The sequence below is a fragment of the Cyprinus carpio genome, chromosome A2 (genome assembly GCF_018340385.1).
Source record: "Cyprinus carpio isolate SPL01 chromosome A2, ASM1834038v1, whole genome shotgun sequence".
Classification (NCBI taxonomy): Eukaryota; Metazoa; Chordata; class Actinopteri; order Cypriniformes; family Cyprinidae; genus Cyprinus; species Cyprinus carpio.
The window spans coordinates 22,920,389-22,944,301 of NC_056573.1; the positions used below are offsets into that span (position 1 = coordinate 22,920,389).

Genomic DNA, 23,913 nt, shown 5'->3' on the forward strand with positions numbered 1-23,913 from the left:
TGTACTGTATGTTATGGAAATGTTTTTATCAGCTGTTTGGATTCTCATTCTGATGGCACCCATTCACTGCAGAGGGTCCATTGGTCAGCAAGTGATGTAAAGCTACATTTCTCCAAATCTGTTCCAATGAAGAAAAAATCCTCTACATCTGGGATTTTCATTTTTGAGTGAACTATTCCATTAAAATGAAAAAAGAACAGGAGATTCCGTCTTAAGCGCAAATATTTTTCGTCCGATGCCCTAAATGACACTCGCTGTGTTTATTTATTTATGGCCCAGTGGTGAGGTCATGATCATGTGTTCGTAAGTGTCCTACATAATTTATATCTCAAAGCACTAGTGCTCGTCACACTTGTTTTAAGGCTGAGATGATGTCAGGTGCAGATTCTTTTCATTTCATTTCATTTCTGCTCATTCGCCACCATGAGGATGACATACAGACATACCGTCTTGTTTTGTAAATTACAGACAACACGCCAAACCCTCCAGCCTCTTTAAATGTCACTCATGCACGCTCTGAACCTGAATTATTAATATCACTGTTATTTTTTTTCCCGTGATTATTATTATTATGTTGCAGTTGTTAAGAAACAGATTTTGCCTTCGGCCATCACAGTAGGGGTTTTCATGTGTAGCGTGGGCCTCAGCGTCGTGCTGCTGTGAATTTTGATGAGACCTTGTAAACTAAATTGAATGTTGTAGCAAGTCTCTCTCTTTACTATACCGGTCTAATTTTTGGTAGTTTTTGCTTCTGCTCACAACACAAACACAAAACAAAGACTGTGATAAAACGGAGACAAAAACGTGGGACATACATCTCATATATAGATTATAAAAGTATTCAGGCAGGTAATGTAGGGACAGACTGTAAATATTTAAGTCCTTTGTATTTATACATGTGTATATGTAATTTATTTGTGCATTTAATTGTGTTTAACATGTATGTAAAACTAGTACCATATTATATAGTACAATAATATATATATGGATATATCTAGTATATATTAGAATTTAGGAAAGTTATGAGTGACAACTGTGTTTGATCCAGTGTTATTGCTTACCAGTGTATTAAACTGTATGTTTTATTGTTTGAACAGATGCAGACACTGGGGTGACAGACATTATGGCATCAATATAAACATATAAATCTTATTTGTTGCAGTTTATAACAGACTACACTTGAAATGAATCTGAATCTAATTTCAGTTTCACACTCAAGGCTTCATCCTTGTTTTATTTATCTTTTCATTGTCTTATTGTATATCATGGCACATTTTCATGTAAGCCGACTTATGAGTGCAAACTAAAATCCAATGAAAGCGCATCAGTTCTGCTCAGAGACATTAACTGACAGGCGAATTAGTTTCTGCCGTGTGTGAAGTAGTGCTGTGAGGTGTTATTTTTTTTTTTTTTGCCTATTTTTTTCAGTTTTTCTCAAAGTATTCTTTACCTTTCATCTCTTCCAAATTAAAAGAAAGCTTTCTGCTTTCTTATTTTTTTGAAGTACAAAGGAGGCCAGGTTTTAAAGGTTAACATGAAACAGTGTTTACAACTCATTTTACGTGCATAATATGATTGTATTTTTGAAGAAAAAAAACAAGGTAATCAATAAGAAACGATCTGATTCTGACATCTGATTTTATCTATCAGAAACTGAGTGGAACTTGAAAAGTATAAAGAAAGTAAAGAAAGTCAGATTTAATGCCAAGCTGACCTAAAAGCTGCTTTATTAAAGCAACTGGATGAAATTTTGACCTTGAAATATAAATTTTAAATTCTGATGGTACACTGACTTCTAAAAAGGCGAATGGCTTGTTTCTTTCCCACATTTCCCCCAAAAATGTCTGTTCTGGGAGTAAGTAAGTTTGAATGGGTATGAAATTCTGCAAAAAGGGTGAATTGGTTTATGGCAACAACAAATGCATGAGTACAGCTATTCACTGTAATTACAACAGTGATATATTTACCACAGTGAATTTCACTTACTTAATTGCAGGCTCCAAAGTCACAAAAATACACAAAACTCCTTACAGTTGCTTTAAATTTCTTCATTGCTAGCTGCACTGTATCATATTAAATAGAAACCTTTAAATATTAATAGGAATTTTTGACAGAAATGAAATGGTGTGCTATTTCTTTATTTTAAAGATGGTTATGATAACAGGGTGAATTATTTAGCCAATTATATTCTACCACTTTCTAACTACACACATACACACATTTTCTCGCTCAGAGTTGGTGAGGTGTTGGAGTTTAGAAAGAGAGATCTCATCAGGAACACATTACCGTCTCGTCTGCTCCTAAATGTCCTTTCTGATGGCATCAGTCCTCGTCTGCAGCTCTTCAAAGAGGCTCATTTTACTAAAGACTTTTTCCTCCCCCAAAAAGGAAAGCGTTTTTGCTCAGAGGCCCCATTAAATGGAGGTCTCAGTTAAAGTTTGTTTGAATATCAACTTGGTCTCAAATGTTTCTCAGATACTATAACATACTGTAGCTCACATTATTTGGTTTTGAAAGACTTGTGATTCTAGACTTTTTGGTAAATCTTAGCACAGTTTGAGACATCTTTTAGATCTCTTCTAAAGCGCTTAAGGAGATATTTGCAATTTCTTTCCACTCTCTGAATTATCTGATGGACTTAAGCAAAGGATGATAGAGAAATTTGGTCTCATTGTAGGAGAATCAATTGAAATATTAATAAGCTCTCATTTTTGATTTATTTTTTTATTTTTTTATTTTCAATATTAAAATAGAGGTCTGTAGTGTTATTAAATCTGTAATGAAAAAACAACCAAATCTCTCTCTGTCTGGCAGGAGCTGTCTGAGGTGAACTCCACGCAGGTGAGGAGTCAGACGAACACGGCTCGTGTGGACGGATTACGGCCAGGCACCATGTACGTGATGCAGGTTCGCGCCAGGACGGTTGCCGGTTTCGGCAAATACAGCAGCAAAATGTGCTTCCAAACCCTCACAGATGGTACGAACCCCCACGCCAACGCCTGCCTGTGTTTGTGTGTGTGTGTGTATGTGTGCGGAGGCACTCTTTGGATCCGGGTGATCTCATTCCTTGATTTATTTAGAGTTGTCGAAATAAATGCTTCACTATTCCATTTTTATGGTCAGTAAATTTCCAAGTTTGATTGATCATCACTGTGTATCATAGACAGGTTGTGTGTGTGTGTGTGTGTATTTGACTGTTCTCCTGACAAACTGCTTAGTTCAATGATTTTTCATCAGGACCATGTGTGGCATTTAATATCTATCTATCTATCTATCTATCTGTCTGTCTGTCTGTCTGTCTGTCGATCTATCTATCGTTCTATCATTCTATCTATCGTTCTATCTATCTATCTATCGTTCTATCATTCTATCGTGTTATCACTTTATCTATTGTTCTATCTATCTTGCTCTTTTTTAATCATGTTTTGTTGTCTTATTTGTTCCTCCCAGCCAGCTTTCTCATTCTTTCTATCACTTTTTTCACTCTCTTTCTCTCAGTTTTTTTTTTCCGTTCACTCTCCCTCCTAGTGGAAGTGAGTGGATGTGTTTGCTGTGTCTTTGGGCTCATGTCATTAATTAGTGACACACAAACAAAATAAAAAATCAGTTTGTTTCATCTGTGGTGCATTTGATTGTTTCCAAGTCCAGTCTTTTTCTTTTCTTTTCTTTTTTTTTTTTTTTTTTTTTTTGTTGGAAATTTAGGCTGTTTCGAACTTTAAAATGGACAATAAGAAACATCTCTCTCTTTCTCTCTGTCCCTTAAACACACACACACACACACACACACACACACACACACACACACACACACACACACACACACACACGTACACGTAACCTCTGTCTCTCTCATGTGTTTGATTAATGGCTCTGTATCTGTAGTCTAGCATGTCCTGCCTGATGACTGTGCCAGGGATACACACACACATTCCAGGGGGACTGGACTCTACAGGACAGAAAGACATCTGCCAGGCAGCTGATTATTTCCTGGGGCTTCACACACAAACACACACACATTTTACCTGTCCAGCTCCCTCGCACATTCATTTTTTTAGGCTTCATCTTTTACACAGACCTTCTTGTCTTTGCTGTCACAGTGGTGTAAATATAACTGAACTGCACTGGCAATCTGGGACAGAGACACAGGTCTAATGTGTGAACATGGCCCTGTTATAAGATGGTGTGTTGCATCTTTCTTTACTATAATTTGTGCTTTAGAGCTGCATTTATGCATGTTATCCAAAGTGAATTACATTGCATTCAAGGTATATGCATCATCAGTTAATGCATTCTCTAAGAATCAAGCCCATGACCTTGGCATTGCTAGCACCATGCATTACTGTTTGAGCAGTATATTCATGAACAAAGCACACAAATCAACTACGTAGTGAAATCGCATATACACACATGCATGCAACAAACCAGACATAAAAATGCGAGCAATCGAAATATGCATTGCTGTTTTTTGCATTTATTTTATTTTATTTTTTGCATGTTTGTTTGGTGAGTGTCTGTGTGTGTTGCATGTTATGTTTGCTGTCTATGTAGATGCAAGTGTATAGGATGAATGTAAGGTATTTGTAATTTTAATGGTTGTTTTTTATGTTTGTTTTGTTGAAAGCATGTGTGTTATTTGCATGATTGTGTGTTTCAGTTTTGGATGTTTGCTGCATGCATTGCAAGTTTGTATGTTTGTTGCATGTTCAGTGTGTGTATGTGTGTGTGTGTGTGTGTGTGTGTGTGTGTGTGTGTGTGTGTGTGTGTGTGTGTGTGTGTGTGTGTATCTGCATGGCTGATTTGCATATTTGTTGAATACATCTGGGTGTGGTTTTCATGGTTGATTGTTGCATATTTGCTGGATGCATGTGTTGCACGTTTTGTGTATGTATTTGCATGGCAAACACAATTATATTTTTGATTTGTATGTTTATGTTTTTTTCATTGTGTGTGTGATTTGCATGAATTATTTGTTTTCAGTTTTGGTTGTTTGCATGTCGCATGCATGTCCTGCAAGTTTGTTATGTTTTTTGAATGTTCAGTTATATGTGTATTTGCATGACTCATTTGTCTGTTTGTTGCATGGATGTGGTTATAATTTGTATGATTGATTTGTGTTTTATTTTTGTTGCTTGCATGCATTGCATGTTGTGTATTTGCATGAATGGTATGACTGTGTTTGTATGTGATTTGAATAGTTGAATGCTTTGTGTGCTTATCTGTCAATGTATGTTTGTCGCATGCATGTGTTGCAGGTTTTGGGTTTGTGTATTTGTAATGCATTCAAATCAATCATGCAAATCACACACATGCATGCAATACACACACAAATCAATCATGTAAATTTATGCATAAGCATGCAACACAGTTAGTCATGTCAGTATACACGCACTCAACAAACAGACATGCACGCTTATACATACTCTTCATCATGCAGTGTTGAAATATGGTATTGACTAACACAAATGAAATGGAAAATACAGACAGAACACAATGATGTCACACTGATGAAGACAAAACTCTGCATGCGTGTGTGTGTGCAGGCATAACCGTGCCGTCATACTCACTAAAGTAATTAGTGCCCGTGTTCGCTCTGCGCCAGCTAACGGGTACATCCACTGGCATTCTGCCATGGCACGACATTCGTTACGACAATTAGCACCATTCACGGGGGAGAGAAGTCCACCTCATGCACACACACACCTTCTCTGGAATCATAACACATGCTGTCCCTGGAGTCTGTCTCTCTCTCTCTCATTTTGACAGTCAGGTGTAATGACGAGGAAATGATTCTGTTAAATGAGGTGTGTTTAAGCCCGGTACACACATAGACTGCTCTACTGTTAGACTACTTCCTGTTGGCTATTATGGATTTAACCAGCATGCTAAAAACAACCACGAGTGTGAATTTTAATTTTTTAATTTTTATTTTTTTCATCTAGTGTGCTATGACACATATTTATACATGTATGTAATGTTTTAATACATCTTCATTCACAAAAATATGCACGTTATGTGTGGAAATTGTAAATTAAAATGAGTCGTGCTTGCTTCGCACTGGTTTAAACTGGTCTATGCCAGTGTGCACTTGCAGTCCAGTTGGGACACGCTGTGCTGCTTATATTTGATTGTCTTACGCTGTTTCTTCCCACGTTTGGCCTGTTTGGAGTTAAATGCATGCTTTAGAAAAACACAAAACAACCATTAAAACCATTAATGCATCTACTAAACATGCAACACATTAAAAAATGTGACTGCTTCTGTTCAAAAGTAAGGGGTTGGTAAGATTTCTTTTTAAATTTCTTTTATCCAAAATACAGTAAAAAAAAGTATTACTGTGAAATATTATTCATTTAAAATAACTGTTTTCTATTTTAACATATTGTAAAATCTAGTGGAATAAAAAAGAAACATTCAAGAACTGTGAAAGAACTGTGAAATGTAGCCGCCATTTTTTTTTGTCTGTCGGTCAAGTAATGATGTACATCTTTTTTGCTTATGCTGTCTATAGTTTCTTCCTCCCGGCTAGCTTTCTCAGACCCACTTTCTCTCTAATTCTTCTATGTTTACATAGCGTTATGGTGCTAGCCACATTTTTTTTTAGTTTGTACTTTAGTTTGCAATTTAGCTGCTTAAAAGTATGAGTAGCTTGTAGCTTAGCATGCCTGGATCTCAAAGTAGCTTCCTCAAACCACACGAATGTTTGTTCTCCTGTATGTGTGGGAGCCGGTCGAGGGTTTGTTTGTATTTGAACGTCAATAAAGACCATTCCATCCTCTTCTTTGTTGTTTTTAGACTGTGACGGCAGGATTAGCCATGCTGATGGGCCGCACACATCACTCACACACACTTCACTAGTCGCTGTCATTCGGCTGTGTACCTTAAGTGTTTTTCCTTCCCTCCTTTCATTCTGTCTGTCTTTTTCAATTGCTCTTTCTCAGTTGACATCTGTCAGCGCTAGGCATTAGTATTACCTGACCACCGGGATTCAGCGCTTCCTTTTCTATCATTGTATCACTCTGTTATCTCTCTCTCTTTCACCCTTCTCTTCCATTTCATTCAAAGCTTACACCTCCTCACAGTTCTTAAATCTCTATTCTTCCCTTTTTCCGTATGTCTTTGTACCCCCCCAATGTATGCCATCTATGAAACACTTCCCTGAATGGGTTCTCTTGATATGTTTTGTTTATGTTCTTTCATCCCCTGTTTCATCTCTATAGGCAGCAGCCATTTCAGTTATTTCTGTAGCCTAATGCATCCTGTCTCTCTCTGTCTAGACGACTATAAATCGGAGCTGAGGGAGCAGTTGCCACTGATTGCGGGCTCAGCCGCGGCTGGAGTGGTCTTCATTGTGTCTCTGGTGGCCATATCTATAGTCTGTAGCAGGTGAGTCCACTATTATGGAGCCAGACAGATGACTGTTGCATGTGCTCGCAAGGACGAAAACCCTTGAACTAGTTCAAACCAGCTGAACCTGTTCCTGGTTCTTCCTTTTTACTTAAAGTGCATGTGAAACGTAATATTTCAAATCATCTGCAATGGAGCCATCTACAAATATGTATCAATAATTTGGTCAGTGATACAGTCAGAAAGATTGACAAATCAGATATTTAAACATTCTAAAATGTGTAACGTGTTATGAATAATTAATAAATACTCTACTATTTAAAAGTATGAGGTCTGTAAGACAGTAGAACAGTAATATTGAGAAATATTATTATATTTTAAAATAACTGTTTTCTGTTTTTATATATTTTAAAATGTTGTTTAGGTTTAGGATAGTAAAGCTGAATTTTCATCAGTCATTACTTCAGTGTTCAGTCTCACACGATCCTTCAGAAATCATTCTAATATTCACATTTTCTGCTCAAGAAACATTTCTTATTATTATCAATGTTCAAAACAGTTGTGGGTGGCGCAATATTTTTGTAAAAAAATGTGATTTATTTATTTCAGGATTTTTTTTTGAAGAACATTTCTTTGAAATGGAAGTCTTTTGTACCATTATAAATGTCTTTACTGTCACTTATTGACCCCAACCTTTTGAACAGTATTGTTTATATATTTAATATTAAACATTTTAGTACTTATAAAAAAATATTCAATATTTTGTTATATATTGATTATATAATATTTTATTTAATTGCATAAAAAAATAACATTGTAAACATTTAATATTTAATTCCATAGTACATATCAGCAGGTTTTATTTTATTTATTTAATTGTTTTATTTTTTTTTCCCAGTGATAGCCACTAGCTCTCCTCAAAGCACAAGCTCATGCTGATAAATTGGTCTTTATCTGAGTCGGTTCTTTGCTGTAGGGTAACACTAATGATGGGTGAGGTGATGCAACTCCTGTAAACAGTAAGCAATTCAAGCTTTTAATCCAAAAATAAAAGGAATTGGATCTCAAAAAACCCTTTACAAACCACCAGACACAACTATATCCAAACAAACCTGACGAAAAGTATTGTCTTCAGACTTTACTTATGGTCTGACAGAAAGTTAGATCATAAACCCTTTGAAAGTCCCCCCCACAAAACAAAGCAAAACAAACTGTGACAGGACATGTCAATCATACAATCTTTTTCTAATTGAGTAGCACGTTCTTTGCCAGAATAAGCTGCAGTTTGGACCAGACTTGTCTGAAACGCACAATACACACAATAATTCGGACTCTGCTCCATTACAGTTATTCAGCCAACCGAGCAAATCCAGATTCATTTAATAACTATATTTCATAATTTTTTTCTCTTTCCCCCTCTTTCCCTAAAGGAAACGAGCTTACAATAAGGAGGCTGTATACAGTGACAAACTCCAGCACTACAGCACCGGAAGAGGTGAGCAAACCCCTTATACCACTGAGAACGTTGGTGCTGACGGATGTCTTTGTTTTATGCTCGGCTCCGCCTCTTCCTCTGGGGCAAACCCATCCAGAAATGGGTTTTAAATATGAGAGAAAGCAAACAGATAGGAAAACAAGGCGAGAGATGTGAGGTTACAAGAAAACGCTGCAGGATGCAGTGTAACGGAGGAAAGGAACGAGAGATCGCTCGAGGCCTGTGCACTTTTTAGAAGCTGACACTAAAAAGCTTTTCCTACCCGTATGCATCCCATAGCCCTGTGTGAAGCTTCAGGCTCATTAGGAAGTGAGAACTCTCTCTCTCTCTGTCTCCTTGTAAGCAACCTCTCTGAGGATTCAGTGGGCGATCTGCGCAGCTAAATTTAATTAACATAAGTGCAGACGAAAAAGTAAACAAATGATGTGACAGCCAGACTCGCACATCAGACAGACAATTTAGAAAGAAGAAAAGAGAACAGAGACTGTGAGAACATGATCTTGTTGTCGGGAGAAATATTTGGATAATTACTGTATCTGAATTTATTCAGTATTGAATGTCAATGCATATGAGCTAAAACAAAGCGAAGGGCACTCCACTATGAATATAATTGGGGAAAATGTCACAGACATCCTTGGGTTTCCCAACATTAGCATTAATAAAACTTTTTTTAAAGAAAGTGTGGAGATGGTGTCTGCAAAAAGAAGTTAACTTCATCAGGACTTCCAAACTTATTCCAGCAGGACATAAAAGAATTAGATAAGCTCATGTTGTCTTAAATTTCCCTTTTTGTCTGTTCTGTCACAGCTATTTCTGTACCCTTGTTTTGCTGAGTCACAACCAGTGCTGTTGTGCTAGTCACTAAGCTGGAACCTGGTTAGAAATGAAACTCCCACCTCTCTCTCTCTCTCTCTCTCTCTCTCTCTCTCTCTCTCTCTCTCTCTCTCTCTTTTTCTGTAATGAGCACCCTAAGGAGCTGAAAGACTTAAATTGCTGTGAATGGAGAAAAATGAATGCTGGACATAAAATGGAAATATGGTTTTGTGTAAAATATTGATTTAAAGCGTAATAGAACCTTGCAGTAGTGAGGCAGCCGTAATGTGGCAGGTCATAATGGAGTACGCTTCATAACGCATGGCTTTTTAATGCCAGAGTGAGAGACAGAGAGAGAGAGAGAGAGAGAGAGAGAGAGAGAGAGAGAGAGAGAGAGAGAGAGAGAGAGAGAGAGAGAGAGAGAGAGAAGGCATCTCTCACCTAAGAGATCAGTGAGATGCAACTAATCTGATCTAAATATGCTTACATTGTGACACTGCACATAAGAGCACAAATGGGCTAATATTATCAAAGCTTCTTATCCTAAGACAGATCCTTTTATGTATCAGGACACATCAGAGACAGCTGTTCTTTCAAAGCTCAGAAACAATGCGAAGGGCCAGGGGTCACGTTTGTCGTGTGCAAGCAGTGTATTAAGATGCTCCTATTCACAAAGAAATAATAACAACATTCAAAATAAGAGGAGATAGTGGATGGGAAAGGCTACAGGAAATTAATGACCTAGAGTTTATATAGCATATGAATTCAGTTCGTATTCTATTAAAACTTTATTTAAATAGCTGCTCAGTATCATATAAAGTGCTTAACACATCATATAAATAAACAACAAAATAATAAAAAAAATAGATAGATAGATAGATAGATAGATAGATAGATAGATAGATAGATAGATAGATAGATAGATAGATAGATAGATAGATAGATAGATAGATAGATGGATGGATGGATAGATAGATAGATAGATAGATAGATAGATGGATAGATAGGCAGATAGATAGATAGATAGATAGATAGATGGATGGATAGATAGATAAATAGATAGAGGAATAGATAGATAGATGGATGGATGGATGGATGGATAGATAGATAGATAGATGGATAGATAGATAGATGGATAGATAGATAGATAGAAAGATAGATAGATAGATAGATAGATAGATAGATAGGGAGAGATAGATATAAAAATAATGAAAATGTAATTTTAATATTTTATTGTATAAAATAAAAAATAAAAAAAGTCTGATATTTTGTCAGGTGGACGGATGGAAAGTAATTTTTATTTTAAGTTCTGTAGATTTCTGAGGCATGGTGGGATGTTGTCTATTAATAAATAATCACAAACAATGGTCTATTTGAGCCCAAGACCAGACCAAGTGTTTTTCCTCAGGGGCTTGGCCAGAAGTTTCTGTTGCACTGTCTTTCAGGGTTTTTGACTCCTGCACTTAGTGTCCTGCTGCCCCAGGTGGAAGTGATGCATTCTGGGCTCTAATTGAGTTCTGTCTCTCCTGCAGGACTGGGGTTCACTGGAGTGGCTGAGCAGTTGGTGTTCTAGGCACGCACGGATCAAGTGGCTATGAAATATTAACATATATATTTTTATTTCCCTTTCTCAGCCATAAGAAATGAGTGGAGCTGTTACATTGCATTACTCCAGAGGACAGGGGGAGATAAACTGTTTGCCATTTGGGTTATTGATGAGGAAGGCTGCATTTCTAAAATTAATGCACTCTGTAGGTTAGTGCACGTGTGTTTGAAATGAATAATTTAATAGACCTGCATGACTTTTTTCACGTTAAAGGGTTTATTTCATAGATTCCTTTTTATCATTTTTCCCCTGAAGTCCACTTAAAATGTTAGTAAAGCTTTGAAATGGCTAGGGACCTTGTTAAAAATAAACTTCAACCCTTCATTTATAATGCCAGCATCATTCTGAAGGATCTGCAGAGCTGTAGGTGCTACACACTGAAGAACATCACAACATTTTAAAAACACTTGTTAATTGTGTTGGTTTAAGTAATAATAGCATATCTTATGTTTCTTCCTTTGTTTTCTGGTCACTTATTAGGCATTGTTGACATTTAAAAGTGATTAGATATGTTAATGTTTTTGCATTACTAATGTCAGAAGTACAAAGATTTCAGAATGAGCCATTTTTTGCAGCGTAAATGATATCAATATTATGTTTTTTTTGTTTGTTTTTTTTTTTACTTTGTGTTAGTGGATCAAGCTCAACAGATATAAAAAAAAGTTGTGACATTTATATATGCTATAAATATAATATATAATATTATTTATTTAAAATGAAAAAAAAATCTAGTTCTTTTATTGGTTGGTTGGATGGATGGATGGATGGATGGATATACTATAAATATTCTAAATTAATAAATAAATATAAATAATTTTAATGATAATTTAATTTTACCCATGTTTTAATAGTGGATCAAGCTTGTTTATTAAAATAAATAAATACATAAAATAAAATAAATAAGGGGTATTTGATTTCTCTAGGTATGACCCTTTAAAATCAACATGAGACAATAATAATGAGACATTTTTGAGTGAATATTAGGTAAAAAAAAAAAAAAAAATTAGGATAGGCCTTGATTTTACAGTATCTATTGCAATTTGATGGTCATTTTATTTATTAATATAATTTTTTCCAGCTCACATTGCTACAAAAGAAAAGCAGAAAAGTAATTTCAGCATCTATTGCAGAAGTTATTATATTTTGATGAAAGATCATGAAAACCATTTTTTATTTCTTTATAATAATATGCATTGTCAAATCATACATAATAAAATTTTTTAGAATTTATAAAGGCAGTAAATCAGTTGAATTTTGATCCATTTCAGACTGTTGTCTGGAGTCAAGGGCTGTCAGTAAAGCGAGTGCTGGATGGGTTATTATTATTGTGCCAGAAGACTTGAATGTCTCTTGGCCTTCCTGTCACGCTGGGTGACATACCCCGGTCTCTCCACCCTCTTGCGTCCGAGTCATTGCTCACCTCTTCTGAAGCAGACGTTAGTGATTCTTGCCTGTCTTTCAGTGTGATTGCATCAGCTTCCACACCTGCTTTTGGGTGTCTTTCTTATTGGGCAGCAGATATGATATGAACACCTCCTTTTAGTGCTCATTTAATGTTTGGTTTATTTGTGTGGGTTGCTGGTTCTGTCTTTTCTCTGAGATTACTTTCTGCATCCTCTCTTGCTCTCTCTCTCTCTCTCACACACACACACATACTGATGTTTACACATGAAGTTTCATCTTCTGCCATGAAGAGCAGTTTGATAGCGTGTCTGCGTTATCTGTTTATGAGGTCCTGTGGGGGATAAAGGCAGACGAGAATTTGATTCGGCTCTATTGGAGAAGCAGAGAGAGAGAGAGAGAGAAAGTTTCACTGCAACTGTCTTGTGTTGCCACTGGTGTTTAATGATGTCATAGTCACCAGCAATAAATCCATAATGTTATTAAAAGGGAAGAAAGGTTAGAAAATAAACACTGTAATGGCTAGCAACAGAGGTTAGATTTATTTCTAGGCTTTGGAGATTAAAGTCTCCGATTTCATTTCCACTTAACAATTGCACAACGATACAACACATAAACAATACAAACAATAATGCTTACAGTATAATACAGTATAAGTATTGTTGTAAGTGTTTTTATTTAGTGTATGTATCGAAAACAGTGTTCTTGACTTGAAAATGTCTTGATTATTCTGTCATTATGTCATAATAATCTTAATATTATGACTTTCTTTTTTTCCATCAAAAACAATAAGGGATTTTGGATAATGTTTTTTCAATTAAAATGAAAGTGTACTGAAATTGACAAGCTTCAAAGTGGAATCAATGAATCATAAAATAGTCCTAATTATTTGTGTGGAATACTTTTAAGTGCTTACAAACTTACATTCATCACTGTTTTGATACTATATTTTATAATGCAGAACCATTAAAGGACCTGATTGTCATGAAAATCATTTGTACTTAGTATTTAAATCAATTCACTACCCTGTTTATTTCAGTGTTTTTTATGATAAACTATTGATGTCATCAGCATCAGGCGATGGATGCAGTAATCATTTTTATATTTCAGAAAAATTCTCTCTGTTTTAGATTGCCTCTTGTTTAACCACTTAAATTGGTTTGGTTTATTTACTGCTTCAATAAATGCATTAAAACAGAAATCGTTTATAATAACATGCTTAGACTTGACCTGCTTTCGTTTAGATCATAAAATAGATTTACCATAATGCTTTTACAGCTGCATTAAAATGAAAACTGTTAACACCATGCAATAGCTATTTTATAGCATTTCAGTGATTTGTGGAATTTGGTTGTGTTCTAGAGCTCACTTTGAGGCCAGATCTGTCCAACTGCCAGACACCCATGGGCTGCCCGACTCTGCCAGGCTCTCCGGGGATGAAAATCTACATCGACCCTTTCACATATGAAGATCCTAATGAAGCCGTCAGAGAATTCGCCAAGGAAATAGACGTCTCCACTGTCAAGATTGAAGAAGTTATTGGTGCAGGTGTGTTGATTGTTTATTGCTGATTTTTCTCCATGCATTTGTTACTTTATGGGCAAAGGCTTGAAAATAAACAGCAAAAAAACTGACTGTAAAAAGCCACAATCGTTACACAGCCATCTCTGTGAGACAGTTTTGAAGCACATCTACCTCTCTACATTTACTCATAAACTCAAGTAGGACTCACGACACAGCACCCTGAGGGTCTGTGCCCTTCTCTTCGTCTTCTTCGCAAGACGCGGTGGAAGCGTGGTATGACTCACAGTCTGCTCTGCTTCAGACAGCTCAAGTTAATCCACTGATGCACCTCATATGGATTTCACACAGATCATAACAAATACTCTCAATCTTTTAGCACTAAAACTGGAGTCAAAGTTGACAAAGTTTCTCTTTATTCTATCCTTTACTATTTTTGCTCATTTTATCTTGAGCTTTATTGATTTTAGAACACTTCTGGGGCCACACAGATATAATCAAGCTTGGTTTTGCTCTAAAGTTGCTTCCAGTGAAGTTATAGTAGGGAGAGTCTCCGTTATGCAGCCTGGGGTTTGATGACATACTGAAGGTCAGAATGACCTCAGTGAATGTTCCTGAATTATATCCTCTTTACTTGATCTGCAGTTTTGTGTAAACAGCCCAGATCCTTAACTATTAAGCTACCACATCTTTACCACATCTGAACTGTTTTAATAAGTATGGAGGTTTTTGTTGTTGTTGTTGTTGTTGTTGTACTCTAGGGTTAACAGTATTCCAGACCCAAGATAACACCACTGGTTGAACTGTGGCTTAGGAAGTTGCCATTGTTTTTTGCCAGAATATTTTTAGGGAAATCAGCCTACAAATAACTTAAAGTCTAAATACTGAATAAATTGGAAAAAGATACACACATGAGCTCTACTATACAAATTTTTAAGCTTTGATACTCATAATCATACTTTGAGACTTTTAGGGCTTTTGTAGTTGCTGTTTGCTTTAGAAGTTGTAATATCAGATTACCTTGGATTGGCCAAGAATTATTTTGTTTTGTTTTGCAAATTAGAATCCATTTTTATCCAAAACATCTGAGTATGCTTACACTAGTTCATACTACATCAGAAAACACTGAATCACTGAAACCTAGCTTACTAACTACTACTTCAAAGATGTTAAGGGAATTTATGTAGAACACTACATTACAAGTTTTTAACAAAAAGTGTTCTCGAGCTCACTTTGAGGCCAATTCATCATACTGCCAGACATCCAGGGCTGCCCGACTCTGCCAGGCTCTCCGGGGATGAAAATCTACATCGAACCCTTTCACCCTATACTAAGATCCTAATGAAGCCGTCAGAGAATTTCCCTCGCCAAGGAAAAGATAGACGTCTCCCACTGTCAAGATTGAAGAAGTTATTGGTGCAGGGGTGTTGATTGTTTATTGCTGATTTTTTCTCCATGCATTTGTTACTTTATGGGCAAAGGCTTGAAAATAAACAGCAAAAAAAAACTGACTGTAAAAAGCCACAATCGTTACACAGCCATCTCTGTGAGACAGTTTTGAACAGCACATCTACCTCTCTACATTTACTCATAAACTCAAGTAGGACTCACTGACACAGCACCCTGAGGGTCTGTGTGCCCTTCTCTTCGTCTTCTTCGCAAGACGCGGTGGAAGCGTGGTATGACTCACAGTCTGCTCTGCTTCAGACAGCTCAAGTTAATCCACTGATGCACCTCATATGGATTTCACACAGATCATAACAAATACTCTCAATCTTTTAGCACTAAAACTGGAGTCAAAGTTGACAAAGTTTCTCTTTATTTTATTCTATCCTTTACTATTTTTTGCTCATTTTATCTTGAGCTTTATTGATTTTAGAACACTTCTGGGGCCACACAGATATAATCAAGCTTGGTTTTTGCTCTAAAGTTGCTTCCAGTGAAGTTATAGTAGGGAGAGTCTCCCGTTATGCAGCCCTGGGGTTTGATTACATACTTAAGGTCAGAATGACCTCAGTGAATGTTCCTGAATTATATCCTCTTTACTTGATCTGCAGTTTTGTGTAAACAGCCCAGATCCTTAACTATTAAGCTACCACATCTTTACCACATCTGAACTGTTTTAATAAGTATGGAGGTTTTTGTTGTTGTTGTTGTTGTTGTTGTACTCTAGGGTTAACAGTATTCCAGACCCAAGATAACACCACTGGTTGAACTGTGCTTAGGAAGTTGCCATTGTTTTTGCCAGAATATTTTTAGGGAAATCAGCCTACAAATAACTTAAAGTCTAAATACTGAATAAATTGGAAAAGATACACACATGAGCTCTACTATACAAATTTTAAGCTTTGATACTCATAATCATACTTTGAGACTTTTAGGGCTTTTGTAGTTGCTGTTTGCTTTAGAAGTTGTAATATCAGATTACACTTGGATTGGCCAAGAATTATTTTGTTTTGTTTTGCAAATTAGAATCCATTTTTATCCAAAACATCTGAGTATGCTTACACTAGTTCATACTACATCAGAAAACACTGAATCACTGAAAACCTACTTACTACTTACTACCTACTTCAAAGATGTTAAGGAAAAATGCAAGTTCTGTCATGCAATCAATATATATATATATATATATATATATATATATATATATATATATATATATATATATATATATATATAAAACTTCTTAAAATCTGACTTACATTCATTGGCTTTTGGGAATCCAAAATCTTGATTCACTGTTCCTTCTTCACCTCTAGGCAGATCATAGACATTCGTATCTATCAAATTGTGAAGTTTGAATCTACTGTATTTTGGTTCTGAGCTTGGATCTTTTACCACTGCCATTCTATCCCCACGTTTAATTCCAAAACTTTTCAGATATCCTAAAAGCTTCACTCATTAACAAGACATGACATAACATTGGAGAGATTCAGATTTTTCCTCTGTAGCTGATGTTCAGCAGTAGAAGCGTCATTGTTTTTTGATGGGTTTAATGGTCTTTCACCCATTCCTCCTCTTTGTGTGCCCAAGGTGAGTTCGGGGAGGTGTATAAGGGTCGACTGAAACTGCCTGGAAAACGAGAGATCTACGTTGCCATCAAAACACTGAAGGCGGGCTATTCTGAGAAGCAGAGGCGTGACTTTCTGTCCGAAGCATCAATCATGGGGCAGTTTGACCACCCCAACATCATCCGCCTAGAGGGTGTGGTCACCAAGAGCCGACCGGTCATGATTGTCACAGAGTTCATGGAGAACGGGGCACTCGACTCCTTCCTTAGGGTAAGTGCAACATCCAAAACCAGCACCCTCTGTGTCTCTCTCTCGCTGTCCGTTTCATTCTTTCCCTCTGGTGTGGAGAGATACACTGCTTAATCAATGTTCAGTCCTTTCTTTTTTTTTTCAGTCTCATGGATTGGTTCTCCCTAGCTTTGATCTGGTGCCGCAATAAAAGGGGCCCTTTGAAGTTGGTTTAGAAATCCACCACATCCGAATAGCGTCGCCATCGATCCACACCCCCCACCCCTGTTTATTATCGTGCATTCGGTTCAAAGCTTTCACTTGTGCAAAATGGTGGCTGTGTACCGAAGTTTCGAAGGAACTGTAAGGTCTCCCACTGTGTGCTGTAAACACGGTTTAGACAGCTACTGATGAAGAGTGTTAAACACAAATGGTCCACGAAAAGGAAAATCTATGTCTCTTTTTATTCGCAAAACAATTATCTAATCCGTGGTGCTGTTTATCTCAGATTATTTAAGGGTCTGCCTGTGTATGAAATGATCATTTTTTTAATTAACTTGTTTCTAAAAGATTAAAGCACACTGATGTCTCAGAGCGACTTGCATCTGTTTGATTTCACACCAATTGCAAAGACTGTCTACTGCAGCCGGAGCAAGGGTACAGTGGAGATACAGCAGCAGTTTATGAAGGACCTCCAGACCCTGGGCCATTTCACACTAGAGCTTCTAATGTGGATTTGAGTCTGTGTGAAGTCAATTTTTGATTCATTATCCTGGTGTGAATGTTGGTGTGAACTCAAGCGTGGTTCTTTCTTGTTCATCCAAGAAAACCCCTTAAGAATGGGGGGTATGGATCATTTGGTTTATATGCTTCATACACCCCACAGGAACTTGAATGACAATCAACTAACTATATAAATAAATAAAAATAACATACTGTATAATGCATTCTGGGAAATTAATTGTTTTTCCATGAAAGTCTGACCGATGACTCATGGACATTCCTCCACACCACATTTCTCTTTAGCCCAGTCTAATACCCTGTCATTTCACCCACACACGCATTATCTGTGTCTTGTGTTTCGTCCTTGTGTCTTTGTTCAGTTGTTTGTTTGTGTGTCAGAGTAGTCCTCTTTCTGAGTGTAAACGCTGCGATGGCCAAACAGAGCAGACAAAGGGGACCTGCTTATGACATCACGGTTGGGTCGTGCCGGTGCAGTGCAGCCGGACGCTGGTGAAACCATTGTCTTGTCTCTCTCTTTCATTCTATCAATCTATTGTTCTGTCATTTCTGTCTGTTGTTCTACCTGTCATTCTATCTAGCATTCTATCTATTGATCATTTTATCATTCTATCTGTTCTTTTCTCTATATATCGCATCAATAATTGTTTTGATACATTTCAATTTGAATTGGAATTTTAAAGGCACTTACAATTCAATTCTGAACGGTGCACAACTCTAATCTTACCCTAAAATCTGATTGATTCAAAGGAATTTAGTTCCAGAAACAGTGTCATGTATCCTAAAGCAAGTCCTGCTTTGAAAAATCATGTTAAACTTTTTGAAACAGTGGGAAGTTTATTGAAATAGATGGTTATATTTTTCATTAACCACATACTGTACAACCAAAAATGTGTTTATAGCTTAACACCAGGAGTTCCTTTGGTTGAGGTTGAGCTTTGACGTATTGGTGAACATCATGTGATATCCGTGTTTTTTTTTGTTGTGTTGTGTGACAGCAAAACGATGGGCAGTTCACAGTGATCCAGTTGGTGGGGATGTTGAGGGGAATTGCTGCAGGAATGAAGTACCTGTCGGAGATGAATTACGTCCACCGAGACCTGGCTGCCCGCAACATCCTGGTCAACAGCAACCTCGTCTGCAAGGTGTCGGACTTCGGCCTGTCCCGTTATCTGCAGGAAGACACCTCTGACCCCACCTACACCAGCTCACTGGTAAGACTTTGCCCAGGCATGTTAGACTCACCATTCATTTAACAGGAGCCAATAGGTGCCATGTTTAGCAGTGTTGCTTGAGAAAATTAAAAAGGCAGATACTGAGCATTTGTAATTGCCTGTCATTTCCTCAAGCTTTGGTTTTATTTTCTCATTCTTGTCCGCTTTGTCTTTTATTCCCCAAAATGCCTCCAGAAAGAAACAGTGCATTGTCTCCCTGACAGGACATGACCATTTCCTGGGAAAACTGCATTTAAATTCTGTATGTGATTGAACACAGCCAAGTGACTGGACTTTCAATAGTCTGCCTCATGAATGGAGTGCTCAGACTTCTGGAATTCTCTATTATGTATCATTAATAAGCATCCAGGGCATCATTAGCCCTCCTGTGCTGCGGATCTTTAATATTAATATGAAATTCTATTTTCTCCTGCCTCCTTAAAGACTCTCTATTCAGAGCACTGTGATATTTTTGCTGCCGTGGATTCGTTGCGTTTGTAATTATCTGGGCTTATCTGACCCTGTTATGATTTCTGTGTTCAGGCTGGTTTCAGACAGAGGTGCTTGTACATCGACAGTCGCACATTTAGCAGGGTCAACCGTTTCCTCCACACTGGAGAGAAACAGCCCTGGTTTACATCTTTGTTTTAAATTCACTTCTGTGTTCTCATAGAAATGTCCCATGCATTGTAAGCAAACAATTTTATCTTTTACACTCGGGTGGTTCCTCAGCGCTGGGGAGCAGAGATGTGAGGCAGATGATAAGGAGACAAGATGACAGACAAGGAATATTTAGCTAACGTTTTGTCTCTTAAAATGCATGAAAGCTCATTAAGCCCCAAAGACAGATGCTATTCACAAACAGGATGTCCCGTGGTGACTGCTGATTGACAGGAATATGCGGCAAAGGTGTGAACAGGGGTGTGATACTGATGTGACATCGCTGTCTTCTTCACTGATAGAGGGAAAATTTAATTACCCCCTGGGTTTTTGCCATTTTTGATCACGTTTTAGCTTTTCCTGGCCTGTGTTTACTAGACCCATCCATACATCCTCCATCTGTCTGTCTGTCCGTAGAAGAATAGAAAAATTGAATGCCCAAATATCTGAGTCACATCTAGTCTGTACACACAGTACAGCCAGATTACGATCTGGACTCTGAGGACGAGACATTTGTAAGTATGTCTGCCTATACATCTGTCTGTCGCTCTGACATTTTGCTTTTAAAATTTGTTTTTAGTTGATTCATGTACAGTGTCTAACTTGAAGATAACAATCTTGTACTAAAACTCAAAGTCTACCCAGAGAGTTTCTCACCTGAAACTGGAGGGTTATTGGGCCGGGAAGAGATGTTAGAGAGAAGGAAGTGAAATTAAAAGGGAAGAAATAAAGAAATGTCCCTTACTTTCCCAGCTTGAACACAGATTTCCCTCTTGCTGTCAGCATGAGAAGTGCAGTGGCGGCAAAATGGAAAATAAATCTATTTACACTGAGGTGGGATCTGAATGTGTGACACCCCCTCACCCTGCCACCCTCCTCTTTGTCACTTTCTGTTGCCCTCATCCTCTTCCTCTTCCTCTCCCATCCGAGGGTTGTGATTTGGCATGCTGGAGTGTGGAATGTGACATGCTCATTCTCTCTTTTGTCTGTTTACTCACCATTTCAATTCCTTCAGTGTCTTCAGTTTTCCCTTACTTTGTAATCTCAGCTCCAGTTGTTGAAGTCTGATGTCCTGTAGCGTCTTGTGCAGCTGTATAGCATGTTTAGCCGGACTTTTACCAGTCGGCATCAAGACTGGTTCACATTACAACTTATTCTGCCCAAGAACTGTCAGTTAAACTAGTTCACATTGCCCAGCTTGGTTTGTTAGGGTAGTGTGAACTAGCATGAGACATGAAGTATCCATCTGACCGTCATGTAGTCGTCTGGTTTTGTTGGATCAGTGTTAACAACACAGCTCATATACTGTTGTTCATGCAGCTCAAGCAGACCCAAGTTCATGGGTTCAGTTTCCAAGGAATGCATGGAGTGATAAGAATGAGGAATTCTAGAACTGATTAAATTATAATGTCAAATTTAATGAACATAAGAATGCTGTTAAACAAAAAATCTTCTAATTTCTCACGGCATTAAGCAGGTGGGTATGAGTGTTTACGGAACATAACTCTAAAAAAAAACATTGAAATATTCAAGCGAACTCAGTGATATCCTGTGTAAAACTTTGAATATGTCTTTTAACAATTTAGTTTGACACAAACCTCCATGGGCCAGCATTATGAGGCTGAAGCCAGTTGAAAAGAGAATTTGTGACCTCAACACTATCAGATTTAGTTCATGTACAGTCTGTTCACCTGCTAAATTACATTTTAGGAAGGACAAATGAGGAGAAATGCGTGCGTGTGTGTGCATGTGTGTGTGTGTGTGTGTGTGTGTGTGTGTGTATGCATGTGTGTGTGTGTGAGAGTGTTTGAGGTAGTCTGATAAATGTCAGGAGTCACAGGTAGCTAAACCAGTATAAGCCCATCAGTTATTACATTCCCCGTCTGTGTGTGTGTGTGTGTCAGTACTCTGTGCGGTGCAGCTGAGATGAACATGTGTGTTCTTTTTTACGCCTAATATTTCCTGATCTCACAACAGCTCGCCTTGAGCGATCCTAATAGTCTATAACAGCATTTAGGAGGAAATCCTCAAGGTCAGTATCACAGAGCCAGATTCATTCTGAATGAAGGCTGATGTATGCTTTAATTGATGCCAAGCAAGAAGGGTTTTGTCAGAAACATAAAGTAACACTAGATTGTATGTTCTTCTAAAGAAAAGTAATGATTTTTGCCCAAAACTCAAAAAAATAGGGTGTTCTGGGGACTTTTAAAATACTGGGGTATTTTACCCACTTTAACGCTTAGAATTGTAATTGCACAGCTCTCCTCAAAAGACTTTTTTTGGGTTGTAATCTTTATGTTTTTAGTGGTGAGGTCAGGTTATGCATGCTAACCTTAAAAGTATGTTTCTATGTTTTTTTAATAAGTATGAGCAACAATAATAGTGTTGTCTGACTTTTATAGTATGTAATTTGGACCATTTATCATGGTTTATTTTAGTGAATTTAAACTGTCAATTCAATCTGAATTTCATGGGTTTATACAACCTTGACTCTTGCCTCTGTTGATTGGTTTGCAAGTTACTGCGGGTATCAGACAGAGGAGCAGTGTGAGCAACACTTTACCACACTGCCGTCCTCAGCTGTCATTATTTAAACATGCCATCTGACCTTTGACCTGCAGCACCATGTGACAGACTTGAAAACCTCACACAGTGGCATACGAGCGCTCTCTCATATAAGCACAAAGAACTCTCAAAGGAAAAGAAAGAGCATTCGAGTCGAGAAAAAAAAAGAATACTTAACCTGGTTATGAAAGACAAGGTCATAATCTAATATTAAAAATCCTGGATGGGAAATTGGGAGGAAAGGATGATAAAGGATTAGGTGAGCGTGGTTTAATTTGCGCTGTCCTCGTCGGGCGTCTGGGTGGTGGCGGGGCAGTACAGGACCGGGAAAAGTGAGCGAAAGGTTAGTGACACATGGTGAGCCTGCTGCTATCTGAACCAACTCCCACGACGTCTGATCTGCCTGCTGATGTTAATACAGCACAAATTGGACTGGAATTTGAAATTAATGCAAGTGAAGTGAATTAATGGTTTTTCTCCGTTCTGTCACCAATGGAGTTTTGGTTCTTTGCCGCTGTCGCCTCTGGCTTGCTTAGTTGGGAACACTTAATTTCCAGCGATATTGTTGAGTTGATTGCACAGATACTATTTAACATGTACTAAGCAGGACGATGACATCACTGAATTCAATGATGAATGAATGTTTTCTATTGTCCTTTTGCATTGACGCATTATTTTCCTATTTGATACTGTAAAGTTGCTTTGACACAATCTGTATTGTTAAAAGCGCTATATAAATAAAGGTGACTTGACTTGAAAGAGATATAAGCAAATTAGATCTGTGAGGCCCACAGAGAAACCGAATGGCCACGGGTTATAATTTAAAAGCAGTTAGACAAGGTGATCTAGTATTCACTTTGTAGCATTATTGGTTTGTTGACATCAGTGTGACATGGGGTGACCAAAACCTTTTATCAAACTATGAGAAATCTTCATGTTTCATGTTACATCTCTATATATTTACATTAAATTAAATTACTTGTTTTTCATCAGTCTGTAAGTTTCTTCTCTTGTAAGTAGTGATAGATAGATGGATGGTTGGATGGATGGATGGATGGATGGATGCCATTGTCATCACATTTCCAATGCAGATTGTTTGTGTTTGGAACATTAAACACTAGTGGTGTGTCTTTCTTCTGCAGTTGTTCAAGTGTTGTTTGCTGTGAGCATGTGCCGCTCTGAGAGACAGATCTTCATTGTTCTGTCAGACTGCAGCTTATGAACTCAGTGTTTATGTGCCCCGTATCTATGGTGACAGGCCTCTTGTCACAGATAGAAGTCAGTGGATGTGACCTGTATGTCACTGGTCTC

General features: G+C 37.5%; 1 protein-coding gene across 2 annotated transcripts in view; it reads left to right on the forward strand.

Moving 5' to 3' along the window:
- LOC109089987 (ephrin type-B receptor 1-B) overlaps positions 1-23,913 on the forward strand; it is a 208,259-nt gene that overhangs the window by 171,483 nt on the left and 12,863 nt on the right. For both annotated transcript variants that reach the window (XM_042711021.1, XM_042711027.1), the window contains 6 exons: positions 2,815-2,977; positions 7,275-7,383; positions 8,775-8,839; positions 14,022-14,207; positions 17,217-17,464; positions 19,162-19,377. In XM_042711021.1, coding sequence (XP_042566955.1) covers positions 2,815-2,977; positions 7,275-7,383; positions 8,775-8,839; positions 14,022-14,207; positions 17,217-17,464; positions 19,162-19,377 — 987 coding nt within the window. The remainder of the gene's footprint in view (positions 1-2,814; positions 2,978-7,274; positions 7,384-8,774; positions 8,840-14,021; positions 14,208-17,216; positions 17,465-19,161; positions 19,378-23,913) is intronic.